The sequence below is a fragment of the Tripterygium wilfordii genome, chromosome 18 (genome assembly GCF_013401445.1).
Source record: "Tripterygium wilfordii isolate XIE 37 chromosome 18, ASM1340144v1, whole genome shotgun sequence".
NCBI classification, from domain to species: Eukaryota; Viridiplantae; Streptophyta; class Magnoliopsida; order Celastrales; family Celastraceae; genus Tripterygium; species Tripterygium wilfordii.
In genome coordinates, this window is record NC_052249.1 from 8,342,059 (window position 1) to 8,356,019 (window position 13,961).

Genomic DNA, 13,961 nt, shown 5'->3' on the forward strand with positions numbered 1-13,961 from the left:
AAAAATTTGCAAAAATAACACTCCGTTGTCTCAGTAGCTAGCTTCCCAGATAAAAAAAAAAGAAAGAAAAAAAAAAACACATCTCAAATCTAAATTAAGGTTTTCCAGTAATGTATGGAGGGAAAGGTACAGAAACAAATGAAAAAAACCTCTGGGAATTCCCCCAATTCCCATGAGAACAATACATTCCCCCTTCTAGTTCACCCTCTGTGTTGCATCTACAAAGATTGCTGGGTACTCCATGCACTACCATGGGTTCCCTCCTAAGATTAATTGTTTCAACATATGTAATAGCTAGCACCATCCGGTCTTTTCCTCCCAAAAGCCTTTAATCACACTTGATGTTTCTGTAAATTCGTCTCACGAACAGGTTGGAGCCCAGATAACCGACAGCACCTGCACATCACAATCGAAAGTAATTTGAATATATGTACAGAATAAAACACCCAAGTAATTTCATCCACATGTGCTCTGATTTTTTCTTTTCATTTTCCTCAGTATTTTAGGGAGACGTAAACAACGTATATGGGCTTGATATGTTTATTCATAAGATAGAAGTCTCCTCAGCAGACAGATATGTTGAATTTATCCAAATTTCATCAGCACATCTTCACCGGGTCTCTCCAAGGGGGGAGAAACATGGAATGTTTTTGCCAAGAGGTAACAAGCAGTCTATCTCAATTATTTGGTTTGGTAAACTAATAATAGGTAATGCCGTTGGCATGTACCAAGCAGCACATCCCACTAGCAAGATCACTTTGACAGTCGCAAATAAAGAAGAAAAGTTCAACATGTGGCTCAAAGCAACAGAGACCATATAAGAATCATCTAAGTTAAGCAAGCATACACCAATCCTCGCAAAATTGCGTTTGAAGAGCCAAGAAAACTGAAACTTCAAGGATTTCGCCCTTTCCTGACAACTCTAGAACTTATTCAATCAACTTTCTAAAGAAATTTCCATACAGGGAAAACCAATATTGTGTATAATTTCAAACGTAATAAAAGTTGTTCAACAAAATAAACATGTAAACTCTAAAATAAAATAACTGCTGCGCAATGGGCAAAAAAAATCCACAAACAAGGTGCAGAAAAACAAACAAAAAATTACTTACTATAGTATCACTGGAAATGTAAATAAAGAGCAAATAAAAATAGATCAAAATAACAAACTCACCACAAAGGATTCCTAAACCAAGACAAAACATCAAAGTGTATCCAAAGTAGAAGCTGGTCTGGAAGAAGCCAAACATTTTTGTCTTCACATAGTAGTAATATATCGAGTAGAAGTACACATAGACAGCTGTCGAGGCCGCAGAGAAGAATGATGTCCACTGCCAGTGATAATTCTCAGCATTGAGCAAGAAATATGTCCCCACGATTGTCACACAAACAGTTACAATGATGAGAATAAGGAAAACCAGTAACATAAAGCCATACACGTAGTAAACCTGTCACGCAAAAAGGATAAAAAGTAAGACTGTTGACATGATATTGCATCAATTTGCATCAGGAACATTAGTCATTTGTTGGAAAAAAGATCCAAGGCTTAACTCAATAAATAGACCCAAACCTGTAAGACTATTATGATGTGGTATCGCCTAAGAACATTGACCAGGGTGTCAGAAAAAAGTTCCAAGGCCTGGCTCATTACAAAAACACAAACTCTCTGCACTTTGCCTCCCAAGTATAGACAAGTCAAATTACACCTTGACATATCTAATCACCCACACAGTGATATCACAATGCATTTGTTGCAGCCGTCACAACAAGACCAGTGTATCAATTTGCAAGTCAGCAAGATTAAGATGCCAAAGAAAATCTTTTCCCCCTATTTTTTTTTTCTAGCAAAATTTTCAGTAACAGCAATGACTATGAGTGTGTTTGGAAACATATTTTGTTTTTAGTTTTCAAATATTGATTATGAGTTTAGATTTTGAAAACAAATTTAAGCAATATAAGTTATAAAACTGAAAAAAAAAATTCATTTGGCAGACAGTTTTGCATAGGGAGAGAGGAAAGAGGGAAAAATTTTACAAAACATCAAATACTAGTTTTGGTTTTTGAAAACCAAAAATGGTTTTCAATTTTACAAAACAAATTCTAAAAATTAACACCCAAATGAATTTTCACATCCACTTTAATGTTCAAAAACTGAAAATTGTTTTCAAAACTCTAACCAAACACACTCTATATCTTTCTCATTCATCAGGAAAACAACTCTTCTTTTTTGTCATCTCAACCACTTTATGCTTTCCCCCCTCTCACTCAGCAAAAGACAGCCAGCATAATGTAAAACAAATAGTAGCTAAAAGTTGGCCACAACCAAATAATACTTCATTGTATACTTGTATTATCCATAATATCCCAAAAATAGTTCCCAGGCCTTTTTCTTTTCTTTTTTTGTTTGAATGAAAATAATTTTTCGAGTCAATTGAAGCCCTCAAGTGATACTCACCTTATAATTCCAGAAGGATGTGAAGACAAAATACATCTCAATGAATATACTTCCAAATGGTAGCAGTCCACCCATCATTGAGACCACTGACGGTGTGAGGTACCACTTCTTTTCAGGAATCGGACGAGGTATGGTCTTCACACGGCATGGATTGTTAGGAGCACCACTCCAGTTTCTGCCCACAACAGTACCAAGAAGCGCTAGCGGGAAAGAAATGAAAGCCCAAATCACAAAAACCACCACCATTGTGCCAAAAGGAATAGCAGCCAGGGACCCATAAAATATCGCAATCGTGTTCAAAATGAATCCAATCCCAAAGCACATAAATGGAAATAGAGATGCTGTGAGAATCATTGACTTTATCCAACTTTTACCTGGAGAAACCAAAATAAAAAAGATTAAAATCCTCTATACAAGTTCAAAAGAGAGAATAAGTCAATAAACAAACTCAATGACAAAAATGCATACCACCATGGCGTGAGTACATTCCACCACTAACATAACCAGAAATGAATGAAGTAAGAGCATAACACACTATAAAAGTAGTAACAATTGCTCCTCTCCTGCGCCAAATACATAGTGTAGCAAGTTACAAAATGAAAACCCTAAACGCCAAACAAATAACATGGTAGAAAACTGTGTCTTGGAACACAACTAGAGACATCAAAACCCACGCAGATGGTTAGGTACATGCAACAATTCCATCAATAAGATTTTTTTTGAACGATAAGCTGGTAATCATTAATGGCAAAATCAAAACAAAAAAGATATCAAAAGTGAGAAGAAAGGGGAGGAGATTCCAGAGAAAGAACAATTTCAAAGTGATTTCTGCACATACCCGACATACAACGTTCCCACAATTGCCAGTAAGATGACGAGGAGGACAAGTAAAGCTAGCTGAGCACCAGTCCCCACAACAGCTGAAAGAACAACCAAGTTCCATGGAGGCCGGAAAACATCTCCATGAACCAGTTTCCACCCAGACTCTTCACTCACATCCCTTTCCTACAATATCAATATAATAATCACCAAGCTTGAAATGTTAGATTCAACACATATCCGTCAATTAAAAGAACTAAAAATCTTGTCCTCTGACATAATTACACAAGATAACACCCAAAAAATAAAATGTCCATCACCAGAGTCTCTAAATCATCATCTTCTCGCGCATATTTTGCATAGTCATTCCTCAGAGTTCGCATCAATATCATTGACACTAAACCAGTGAGGAAGATAACCATCATGAAAGAATTGAAAATGGAGAACCAGTGGATCTGCACATTTCAAATGCATTAGCAGGTATCAGTAAAAAAAACACTTCCCATTTTGATCCAATCAAAGTCAGGTCCTTGACTTTTTTTAAAAAAATCAAAGTCAGAATAAGCTAAACAAACAATCAAGCAGCAAACACTAACAATGTAACTGTTACATAGCAAGTGAATGTGCCACAATTTGAACTAACAATGGAAGTATGAGGAAAAAAAAGAGGAAAGTACCTGGTGTTCGAAGAAAGGATAGTCAAGGTAAACATCAAAACGACGTCCAAAAGTTATATTGGTTGGAACCCACTTAACAGAGTATGTCATGTCCAAAGTTGTCCCGTCTTCCAAGGGCTTTGGGGCTTCTTGAGAGAGATTAACATGAATGATCTGCAGGAAAAAAATTCTCACATAATAAACACAATAGACAAACACGTAGTTCATGAGTTATGCATGAAAGAAGAAACCAAAAAGTTATGCATGAAATAAGAAATCACAGAGTTATGCATGAAATAGGAAATCACTTACCTGGTCGTTGTTGTATTTAACAGTAATGCTTTTATGTGTGTAAAGAACATGCTTGTTGTTATCGCTGTTCTTATCAGGATGTAATTCGCCGACAAAGCCTAAAACAAAGCGCATTAAGTATTCAAACAAGATTGATCAAAATATAAATAAAAGTCTTAAAATTTTCCAAGATAAAAAATCAAAAAAATTGAAGAATGCATACCCCATAATGGCAGGTCATCTGAATTTGCAATTAGGACACCACGGATCAACCAGCACCAAGACAAGGAAAAAATAAAAACAAGAAAGGTAAGTGACGTGGTAAAGAAAGGAGAATTCTTGCATGGGGATGCAAATAAGCAAGCATTGAGAGAGAAGAGAGAGAGAGAGGTCATCAGATTTATATGCCATATGTAGCAATGAAAAGTCATTTATACGCCATATGTTGCCACATAACACGTGAAAACAGCCTCTTCACATATTATGTGAGGTGAGGTCTGCGTACATCTGTCTATCCCCGACCTCACCCACTGCAGGAGCCTTGTGCACAAAAGCTTTTTACTTTCTTTTATGTAGCAATGAAAAGTCCCAATGATGCACCAAAAGGACAAACAAAGAGGCACAACAATTTTACAAGCATGTTAAAATGCTATTAAACTACAGATGGGAAAAGACCCATGAAAGGTGGAGGTGGAGGTGGAGGTGGAGGTGGAGCAAGTGATACAGCATAAGGAAAGAGTTTGCTTGCGCGCATGCGCGCACACACACAGAATTGATAACTGAACAGTTACCAGATTAGCATATCATACTTGTCCATCATTCGTAAAACGAAGAGTTGACATGGAGCACAAACAAAGGCAAATGGAAAGGCCATGGAACATTTTGCAAGCAAGGAAAAATGCCACACAACCTAGCAAATGAACTCTGCCAATTTGCTAAAATTCAGCGTAAAGCATAAAACCCCAACTAATCATGCCAGGACGCCATTTCAGCCAACAATTCAAATACTTGTAGCCACTTCAATTCAGGAATCATTTAAATATTTCGGAATAACTAGTTGAAAACTTGAAAATAATTGATAAAGTTCCTGAAGTTATTGCATCCATTTAAACATTATTTCGAATAGATGTACAAAAACACCAAGGTAAACACGCGTGCTAACTGTGGTGAGGACCATCTCAATAGTAGCGAAGGCATAATGGCTGATGTATTGCACCAGATGAAGTCATTTATATGTAATTTAATAAAATTCCACAGTAACAATATAATTCATATTGTAAGTCAAACAAGAATAAGTATCCACTACGTAAATTCCTTTATCAATTTTCTTCATCCCCCAAGAATCGCTACCAACATGTTTGTCTACAATACTTTTTGATATTGACTAGGATTTTGTCTCCAAATTTTTTAAACATTTCCATAGATATATAAAAAAAATCCTTCCAAACAAATACTATGCCATTTCATGAAACAACATCATATTTAAGAAATAAGAATAATAATGCACGGAAAACATACCCATGAAAAATTCAAGCCAATAACTGTTCTCAATTGCATCCTTGAATTGTTTGACCTTTTCCGCAGTAAGAGGAAGTTGACAAATCAGACTTTTATCAACATTCTCTGTACAATGTATAAAGAAGGGGAAAAACATTTAACAGCTTTTATCAGCAGTATGAAAGCAAAATTAAGAATATAGCAAGGTTGTACATACTTCGGAACTTTATGGATACCCGGCTGTCTATAAGTTCGTTTCCACCGAGGACCTCACCAAGGCCACCCCATTTGTGAGCAGGATCACCAGCCGGACGGCAAAATGGAAGGCTATAATAGTTATATGTCTCTTGAGGATTATTATAAGGACCAACTTTGTTCACCCAAAATGTAACTGGATCATCCACTTCATACTGCCGTAGAGAGGAACATGAACGTAATCAAATATTTATATTTATATATATCAACAATCCATGAAGACAAATTAGAATAAATAAAAACATAGGACGGGCACGTTATCAAGATCACTTCTTTCAATCACGACATACATATCAAGTCAAGTCACTGGACCGACCTGATCCAGCTATAACATTAAATTCTTATATAAAAGTTAGGATAAATGAAACCATCAAAAAATGCTTTGCAATCCTGAAAGAAACCAATAACAATTTCAAAACACAATACATAATGAGATCACAAGAAATTTGTCAATGTAACCTGGCGATTTTAGTAATATTTCTTGTACAAAATAAAATCATTGAGAGAATATTACAAGAAGAAGCACATCTACTTCGGAAAAATGTAGTATGAAACAATTAAGCAGTAAACGGAACATAGATTTGAAAAAAATTATTCCATAAATGACCAGCTAATTTGCACGACTTGTCATCTGAACCACAACTACGTTAACTTGCAAAAGAGAACAAAAAGGAAAGATAAATTCATCAAGAAGTAGAATATCCGCATGGTAGAACCGTAGAACAATAAAACTACCTCAAGAAAAGGCAGAAAAAATGCTACCTTTAGATTATAATTATGCATAAAATTCCAAATTGTCAAGTGCACCTCAGTTTGTCCAGCGTCCACTAATTACATAGGCATGATAACACCCCAAAAAAAGGGAGAGAGAGAGAGAGAGAGAGATGGGAAAGAGGGGAGATAAAAGGAAACACCAATAACAACCATTTTTTTTGCAATCAGTCACGGCACGTGCCCCTAAAAGAGTGCAAGCCCCAGACATCTAGGCCTCTTGTCTTTTGAAAGAGGCCTTGAACAACTTCTCATTATAATCGTACACAATGTGATGCCCATAGAGTTCAACAATGCCTATACTGCTACTACGATAGACAAAATGCACACTATTGTGCCAGAGCAAACAAAGATAAAGAAATTTGACCCGTGCCAGAAAATAGAAATATCAAATCAATTATCTCAGAGGAGCACAATTTTTTTTTCACTTTTTTGTGGAGGTGAGCTGGACATTTGGATCACAAACTTTTATTTTCCAAAATTATATCTTAAAGGCAAGCTGCAAGAAAGTACCCTGTCAACCCAAAATACATCACAAGCAAATCAGAACTAGCACTTTTGAAACAAGGTCTTGACTCTTGACAAGGGAAAACAAACACTTAAACGATCAATTTTGTATTCTACTGCATAAAATGACCTCTGCCCAAGTAAACTTCCACGTTTATGTGGGACTAATTGCTAGACAACTACTGTGTTTGAGGTACTTACCCTTCAACACCATTTGTTAGACCTAATAATTTCTAGAAGGAAAAAAAAAGTACTTCGTAAAAGTATAAATCAGTGCAAGTAGCTCTCTTTTCCCTGGCGCTGTTGAATATCTTTCTACTTGAAAATCTATTCATTTGTGCGGAAAACGACCCAGCAGAGGCCATTACTAGATCCAACTCAAAAGACTATATCTTAAGAACTACCCATATTTTGCTAAAATGGTAACCACAACTGTAAGTATTACAAGATAATGACGCAGAACCCAATTCCAAATTTAGACCTGCAACGGCACACAAGCATATATGCATTTGAAACACTACGCTGTCACTGACATTCACCACAATAATTTTACCATAACCCAACTTCCGTGCAGCTACCATAACTTCCACCGCCTATCAATATGCAAAAATTCACTTGAGATCTAACCTTTAAAAATAATCCATAGCAAAATGCCAAACAATAGGCATACCTAATGACATATGCATGCAAAGATAACATCTACTGTGCAGCCATAATGAAGGAACAATAGAAAACTGGAACGAGATTGACCCGCCAGGTAGCGTTACATCCATTATTCAGCTCGTTGGTCAATGCAGAAAGATACCAAAGATTCTAGTTAACTGACCAATCTCATTGTCACATTATCGAAACCACCAAAAAAAACCCTATCAACTTTGACGAAGCAAAAAGAACCACACGCACAGTCAAGCATGAGAGCGGAACTACACATCAAATCCACGGATCCGAGTCGAATCCAACTAGAGATGAGGGCGAACAACGAGATCTACGAGTCGAATTCAGAGATAGATAGCGATACCTTGTGATCGGACTCGGAGGCAAACGCAGCGGCAGAGAGGAAGAGAACAATGAAGGCGAAGAGAGAGAGGAATCGGCCGGCGTAGGACATGGCGATCGCCGATCTAATGGTCCAGATTCCACGAATAAAGTCAATTCAGGATTGAAGGTCTCTCCTCTTCTGGATTCGCCGAGCCACGAATCGGCCCGGACCTTTTAATACTATCGAGAGAGAAGACGGTGAGCTTTGCTTTCGAGGTACGTGAGTCGTTAGAGCATTTCCCTATTTTCGTCAAAACAATAAAGAAATTATTTTTGACACAACAAAATAACGAAAAATGAAATCAGTGGGCTCGACCGGATCCGCTTCATTACCTTGATTTCCTGATCTGGACTGGATGCATCTCTGGGCCTTCAGAAGGAAAGTGGACTAGTTCATGAACACAATTTGTTTGGGCTGATAGGCTTTCGAGGGTAGTCCATAGGCTCAAGACTGATAAATTTTATCTACACATCAATAAATTACTATCTTTAATTTACACAATAATAAATTTACGTCATAAATTTATAAGTCTACACACAAAATTATGATGAAAAGACCAATATAACCTTGTGGCGTACAATATTATACACGGGTCATTTTTGTTAAGAAGAAAATCCAAATCGTTTAAAAAATCCAATTCATAAATCACAACAAGCTTTAATTTAAAAATAAATAAATAAATTGTCAACTGCTATTCTTGTTCTTCCTTTAGGCTTGTGTAGTGGATGAATCGTCTCCGACAAGGGCAATATTAAATGTTTCATCCTTCACCATTTAGGGTATAGTAGATGAATCATCTCTCACAGGCACATCGAAGTCGTGTTTTGCGACATCCACCGATAGTGGTCACCGATCTTCCGCTTGGATAGTTCGTCTGCCACTGGTGTAGGAATTGAAGTGGAAGCCGTCATGGATAATTTGGATTGTGTTTTTCCATTTATGATTCAAGCCCAAAATTGAAAGCATGAGCAACAAAAAGCCCTAAATTCCAACCGCCATAGTCATTGCGAAGCTATAGATCTGGATCTAAAATGGGTTGCTTGGTCCATCACCAAGGTGTTCCGTGCATCGAAATCGAAAAACTGCTATTGAACAAAAAAGGAGGCAAGATAAGCAAAATCTGACGCTCCTTGTCGCAAAAGGGAAACCGGGACATAAATGATTAGCTTTTTAAAACATAAGGATAGAAACGATTAATTTTAAACTTTTAAGGACATAAACGATAATTCTGTGAAACTTCAGGGATATAAAGTATGATTTAGCCATGTATTAAATATGTAAAAATTATTTATTTTAAAATTTTAATTTAAGGTCTAATATGTCATTATATACAAGGATATTTATGTAAACTACAAAAAATTAAAAAGTGGTGTAAAGATAGTAGATTAGTGGTGTATATATAAAATTTCCCCAAGGCTATTAGTGTGTTTGGTAGAGCGTCTGAATTGATTTTCAATGCTAGCAGAAAAAAACGGTTGAATTTATTAATAAAATGACTTATTTTCTATAATTGTTAAGTATAATAATAATATAAATTTTTTTAAGTAAAATTAATAAGCAAATAGTAATAAGTAAATAACTGTTAAGAATATTGATAATGCAAAATTAATGAAGAACAATGATCCACCTTACCAAACAAGTGCTATATCACAGTTTAACTAAGAGTATCCACATTAGATTATCTAAACATGGTTCTTTCTATAAAATATGGAACAAATATAGAGAACTAGTCAAAAAAATACCTCACATAATATTACCTAATGGCATTTTTTTTGTATTTAGCATATTTGTTAAGGAAAACTGGTGTAGATGTTCTAAGGCTATATTAGTAAGGTAATTCCAAGGGGAGAATTAGGGCCCAATGGCCTCTGTTATAAATATTTTCATTTTTTTAATACAGGGCAAGGGGATGGGGAGGCTCGAACTCGAGAGCTTTATGAGATACCACACAAATGAATGTCATCTGAGTTATTTATGGTTCTCACAAATATTTTCATTTGTTTCTCAAAAGAAAGTATTGAACTGTGATCACTTAAAATTAAACCCTAGGAAGCACCAACACGGACACGGACACGGGACACGACACGGACACTCCGACACGGGAATTTCAAATTTTGTAGGACACGGACAGGGCAAGGACACGCATACGTAGATATATATAAAATATATATATACTATATAAAAATTAACATAAACAAATATTTTTGAATTGCATAATGCTTGATTTTATTAAATATATTTCTAGATATTTTTTTCAAATTATAAAAGAGTAAAAAATAAATGACATTTTTTTTTCTTGCACCAGCATTAATGAATGGAAACGAGGTTAAGGACACCTATTGACCAACAATAAAGAACAAGGGTTTCAAGGTAGACACACCACATCATACTTGACTTCTTTACATGTAAGAATCTCATGGTGAGTGGGACATAAAACAGCAGCTCCTCCAAAGAGAAAAGGAGCCTAAGAAATTTACCCCTTTTGTCTTTGTTTTCCAGCTGAGAGAGAGCCAAAAACTTGTCCAGGAGTGTCCCCACCGTGTCCTCCCTCTAAAAAGTTGACCAAAATCAGGACACGGTCAGGACACGTGTCCGACACATGTCAAAGGCGTGTCGGCGTCTGTTGGGTCTAAATTAACCTTACTAGCAAGTGTACTAGTCGGCGACTACAGCACAATGATGAGCAAGGGTCGAATCCACAGGGACGGTGTTATATCTAATCCAAATGTATATTTGTATGTACGTATGGACAATGCAAACAAAAGTAAAGTTCGACTCAAGATTGTTTGGTTGGGTAATTAAACTAAGACAAGCAAATAGCAAAGTGTTTTTGGTATTTTCTTAGAATAAAGATGCAACTAATGCAAGTGAGATGAATGAGATGAACACCAAGGCTTTGGAATCCCCCTTGGGAAATGACTTGCAATGACACAAATTCACACACATATTTGCTAATTCGGGCATAACGAATCCGTACCTAAGTCGGTTTTAGCGCACTTAAGCCAAATCTCCCTAAAATCGATTACTAGCCATCTTATTGGTCTAGGTCGGATATTCCTAAATACATTCTAGCCATCTTATTGGTCTAAACATGCATAGGAATTCATGGAGTTCTATGGAGATTAGAATTCATACAAATTGTCACCTAATTAAAGGGAGACACATTCCTAATCAAATGTTTCAAGAAGCATAATCTACTTGACATATTATTGTCTAAGCAAATTCTCCAAACAATTTCATCCAAAAACCTAAAGTGTTGGCCAAACACTACAAGCATGAAGAAATTGCAATCAAACATAGAAACACAAGATTTATACCCAAATCAACTCATATATATGTAAATCAAGTCATAAACAAAGTCATCAAACCCAAGGCTTCAACCTAGCCTTGGCAAAAGAAGTTTAGTTACACATAATGAGAGAAAAACACAAGAGGAGAGATGAGAAAATCATGAATAAACCCAATTAGTTGAGTAAATCCAAGTTGAGCTGAAGAATCTCTCCTCCTAGCTCCAAGAGTTGCCTTCCCCCTCTGGTTTTGCTCTCCAGAAACTCAGTTCTAGGTCTAAAAGTTGCCTAGGCGTGCGCCTAGGCACACGCCTAGGCGCAATCCTAGGCGTGCACAACTTCAAATTCAAGTCCAACTCTCTGGCTGGGCGTGCAAGAGTGATCCTGGGCGTGCACAATTTGTGCGCCTAGGCGCGCCACGCCTAGCCGCACGCCTAGGCGCGTTACCCCTAGGCACATGATTCAAATGCCCATAACTTCTCCATATGACCTCCGATTTGCATGATTTTAGATTCTACAGAAAGCTTGAGATGTCTAGTTTCCAATGCCTTTTGTTGCGCTCGATTCCAATAACGTGATAGAAAGTTATGACTATTTGAACACACGAAGGTCGGTGGACATTTTCTTCAATTCAGCCCTTTTTCTGTCGCTTTTCATCCAAACCGCAATCAACCTATCAAAATACAAATCAACACATAAATACACTCATTATTTATCAAAAGAAAGCTTAAGAGGGGGATATTTCTACCAAAAACAATAGGTATTATCATACCTATCAAACACCCCACACTTAAACCTTACTTGTCCTCAAGTAAAACTAAACAAAGTACATCTACCAACTAACATCCTAACTCACTAACGCAGGAATCGCGATTGCATTTAGCATATGCAACAAGCCGTTAAACCCCTAGGTGTCCCTAGTGGAGGAGTTTTGTCTCCTGAGGGCTTACAAGAACGACACCCACAAACGTTTCAAGATAACTCAAATCAAACATATGGGAGGGAAATCACTAGAATCGAAACAATATACATCAATGCCATGCAATCAAAAAGATGTGGAGACCCCACACTTCATCCAAACATATACTCAATGAAGATTATCCGTCTACTCAATCACTTCGTCTACATTAAGTGCGTGCAAAGAAGAAATGTATAATTATTTGGCTTCCAAGAGTTCATAGGCGCCAAACATAGTCACATTCCAAGAATTCCAAGAACAGTCAAGTAGTAATACCAAGGCACTTTTATTTATATACATACTTCTCTTTTTTTTTCTTATTATTTTTTTTTATTTATTTATTTTATTTATTTATTATTTTTTTTACTAGGCCCGTGCAATGCTCACTCCTTTAAGCTTTCTAGTCAACCCATGTAACGAGTTCTCAACCAATGACTCCCAACCAGTTGGTTTAGGGCATTATGTGATAAAGCACGTCTCGGATCAATCACTCGAGTTGAAAAGGCTTCGAAGTTAAGCTAGCCTAGTATGTTCATCAAGATTGTCTTACCTTTTTACGCGAAACTCGAGTTGGTTAGACAAGAGCCCCGGTTACTCGGCAAGATCACAAGAGCGGAACATGCTTTTAATCATCATCAAATTTATTTTTTTTCATTTTTTTTTTAACATGCATGTAATTAACTAGTGCCAAGAATATAACTAACACGGTGTTCTAGATCATCTTAGAGAAAGTCCACATCCAACATCTATTCACCCAAGTCATACCCCACAAGCACACATTCTCGTGCAGGTGAATTACGGTGATTGTGCAATAGAGTAGATGTCAAGCATATAGAAGGATATGATGGGTTCCACAAACCAAGATTAGCTGCATTTCAATATAGCACTCAATTCAACAGAAAATTCCCATAAATATGCAAGATTCAAGCACTAAATTTTTTTTTTTTTTTAAATTTTCAATTTCTTTGTTTTTTTTTTTTTTTTTTTTAAATTCAGCTACTACAAAAATCATGTGAAATTTTGCACAAGATAATCCATATGCAGTCCACCACCCCACACTTTAAAGAATGCATTGTCCTCAATGCAAAACATAACAATGTAATAATGCACTAAAAAGAGGACAAGTTGAAACAATACAACCTGGGGGTTGGAGTCATGCATCGAGTGGATTGGGGTGCTGGCCTGGCCACAATTCTTCAATGTCTATATGCACCCTCCTCTTGTCTTCAGCTAGACGAGATCCACCACTTTGCAATGGCTCAATAAATAGGGCACAAATATCCTTCTTTGATGTGCCCATCAAAAAGATTCTATCTCTAAATTCCTTTGACCCTCTTGGTTGAAATTGTAGTTTTCCATGCCAATGGAAGAGATATTTTGAGTAGAGGGGAAGCTTCTTCAATGATCTTGCAATGTAGCTCTCCAT

The 13,961-nt window shown here is 36.6% G+C and overlaps 1 protein-coding gene across 1 annotated transcript; it reads right to left on the reverse strand.

Annotated features, from left to right (window-relative positions):
- Positions 1 to 62: 62 nt before the first annotated feature.
- LOC119984205 (transmembrane 9 superfamily member 1-like) lies at positions 63 to 8,534 on the reverse strand. The gene is made up of 12 exons (XM_038828042.1): positions 8,270 to 8,534; positions 5,936 to 6,128; positions 5,740 to 5,844; positions 4,445 to 4,462; positions 4,243 to 4,340; positions 3,952 to 4,104; positions 3,595 to 3,729; positions 3,294 to 3,460; positions 2,924 to 3,018; positions 2,456 to 2,829; positions 1,175 to 1,448; positions 63 to 396 (listed from the first exon to the last, which is right to left on the reverse strand). Exons 1-12 carry the CDS (start codon positions 8,357 to 8,359, stop codon positions 329 to 331), a joined length of 1,770 nt encoding a protein of 589 aa, XP_038683970.1. The 5' UTR covers positions 8,360 to 8,534; the 3' UTR covers positions 63 to 328.
- Positions 8,535 to 13,961: the final 5,427 nt, after the last annotated feature.

What these genes read in the sequence shown, in the direction of transcription:
- LOC119984205 (XM_038828042.1), bottom strand. Translation starts at nt 8,359, where the DNA reads ATGTCCTACGCCGGCCGATTCCTCTCTCTCTTCGCCTTCATTGTTCTC. An exon ending in ATCCTTTCTTCGAACACCAG is followed by an intron (nt 3,730 to 3,951) that starts GTACTTTCCTCT and finishes TGAAATGTGCAG; the next exon opens with ATCCACTGGTTCTCCATTTT. An exon ending in CATCCTTCTGGAATTATAAG is followed by an intron (nt 1,449 to 2,455) that starts GTGAGTATCACT and finishes TTTGCGTGACAG; the next exon opens with GTTTACTACGTGTATGGCTT.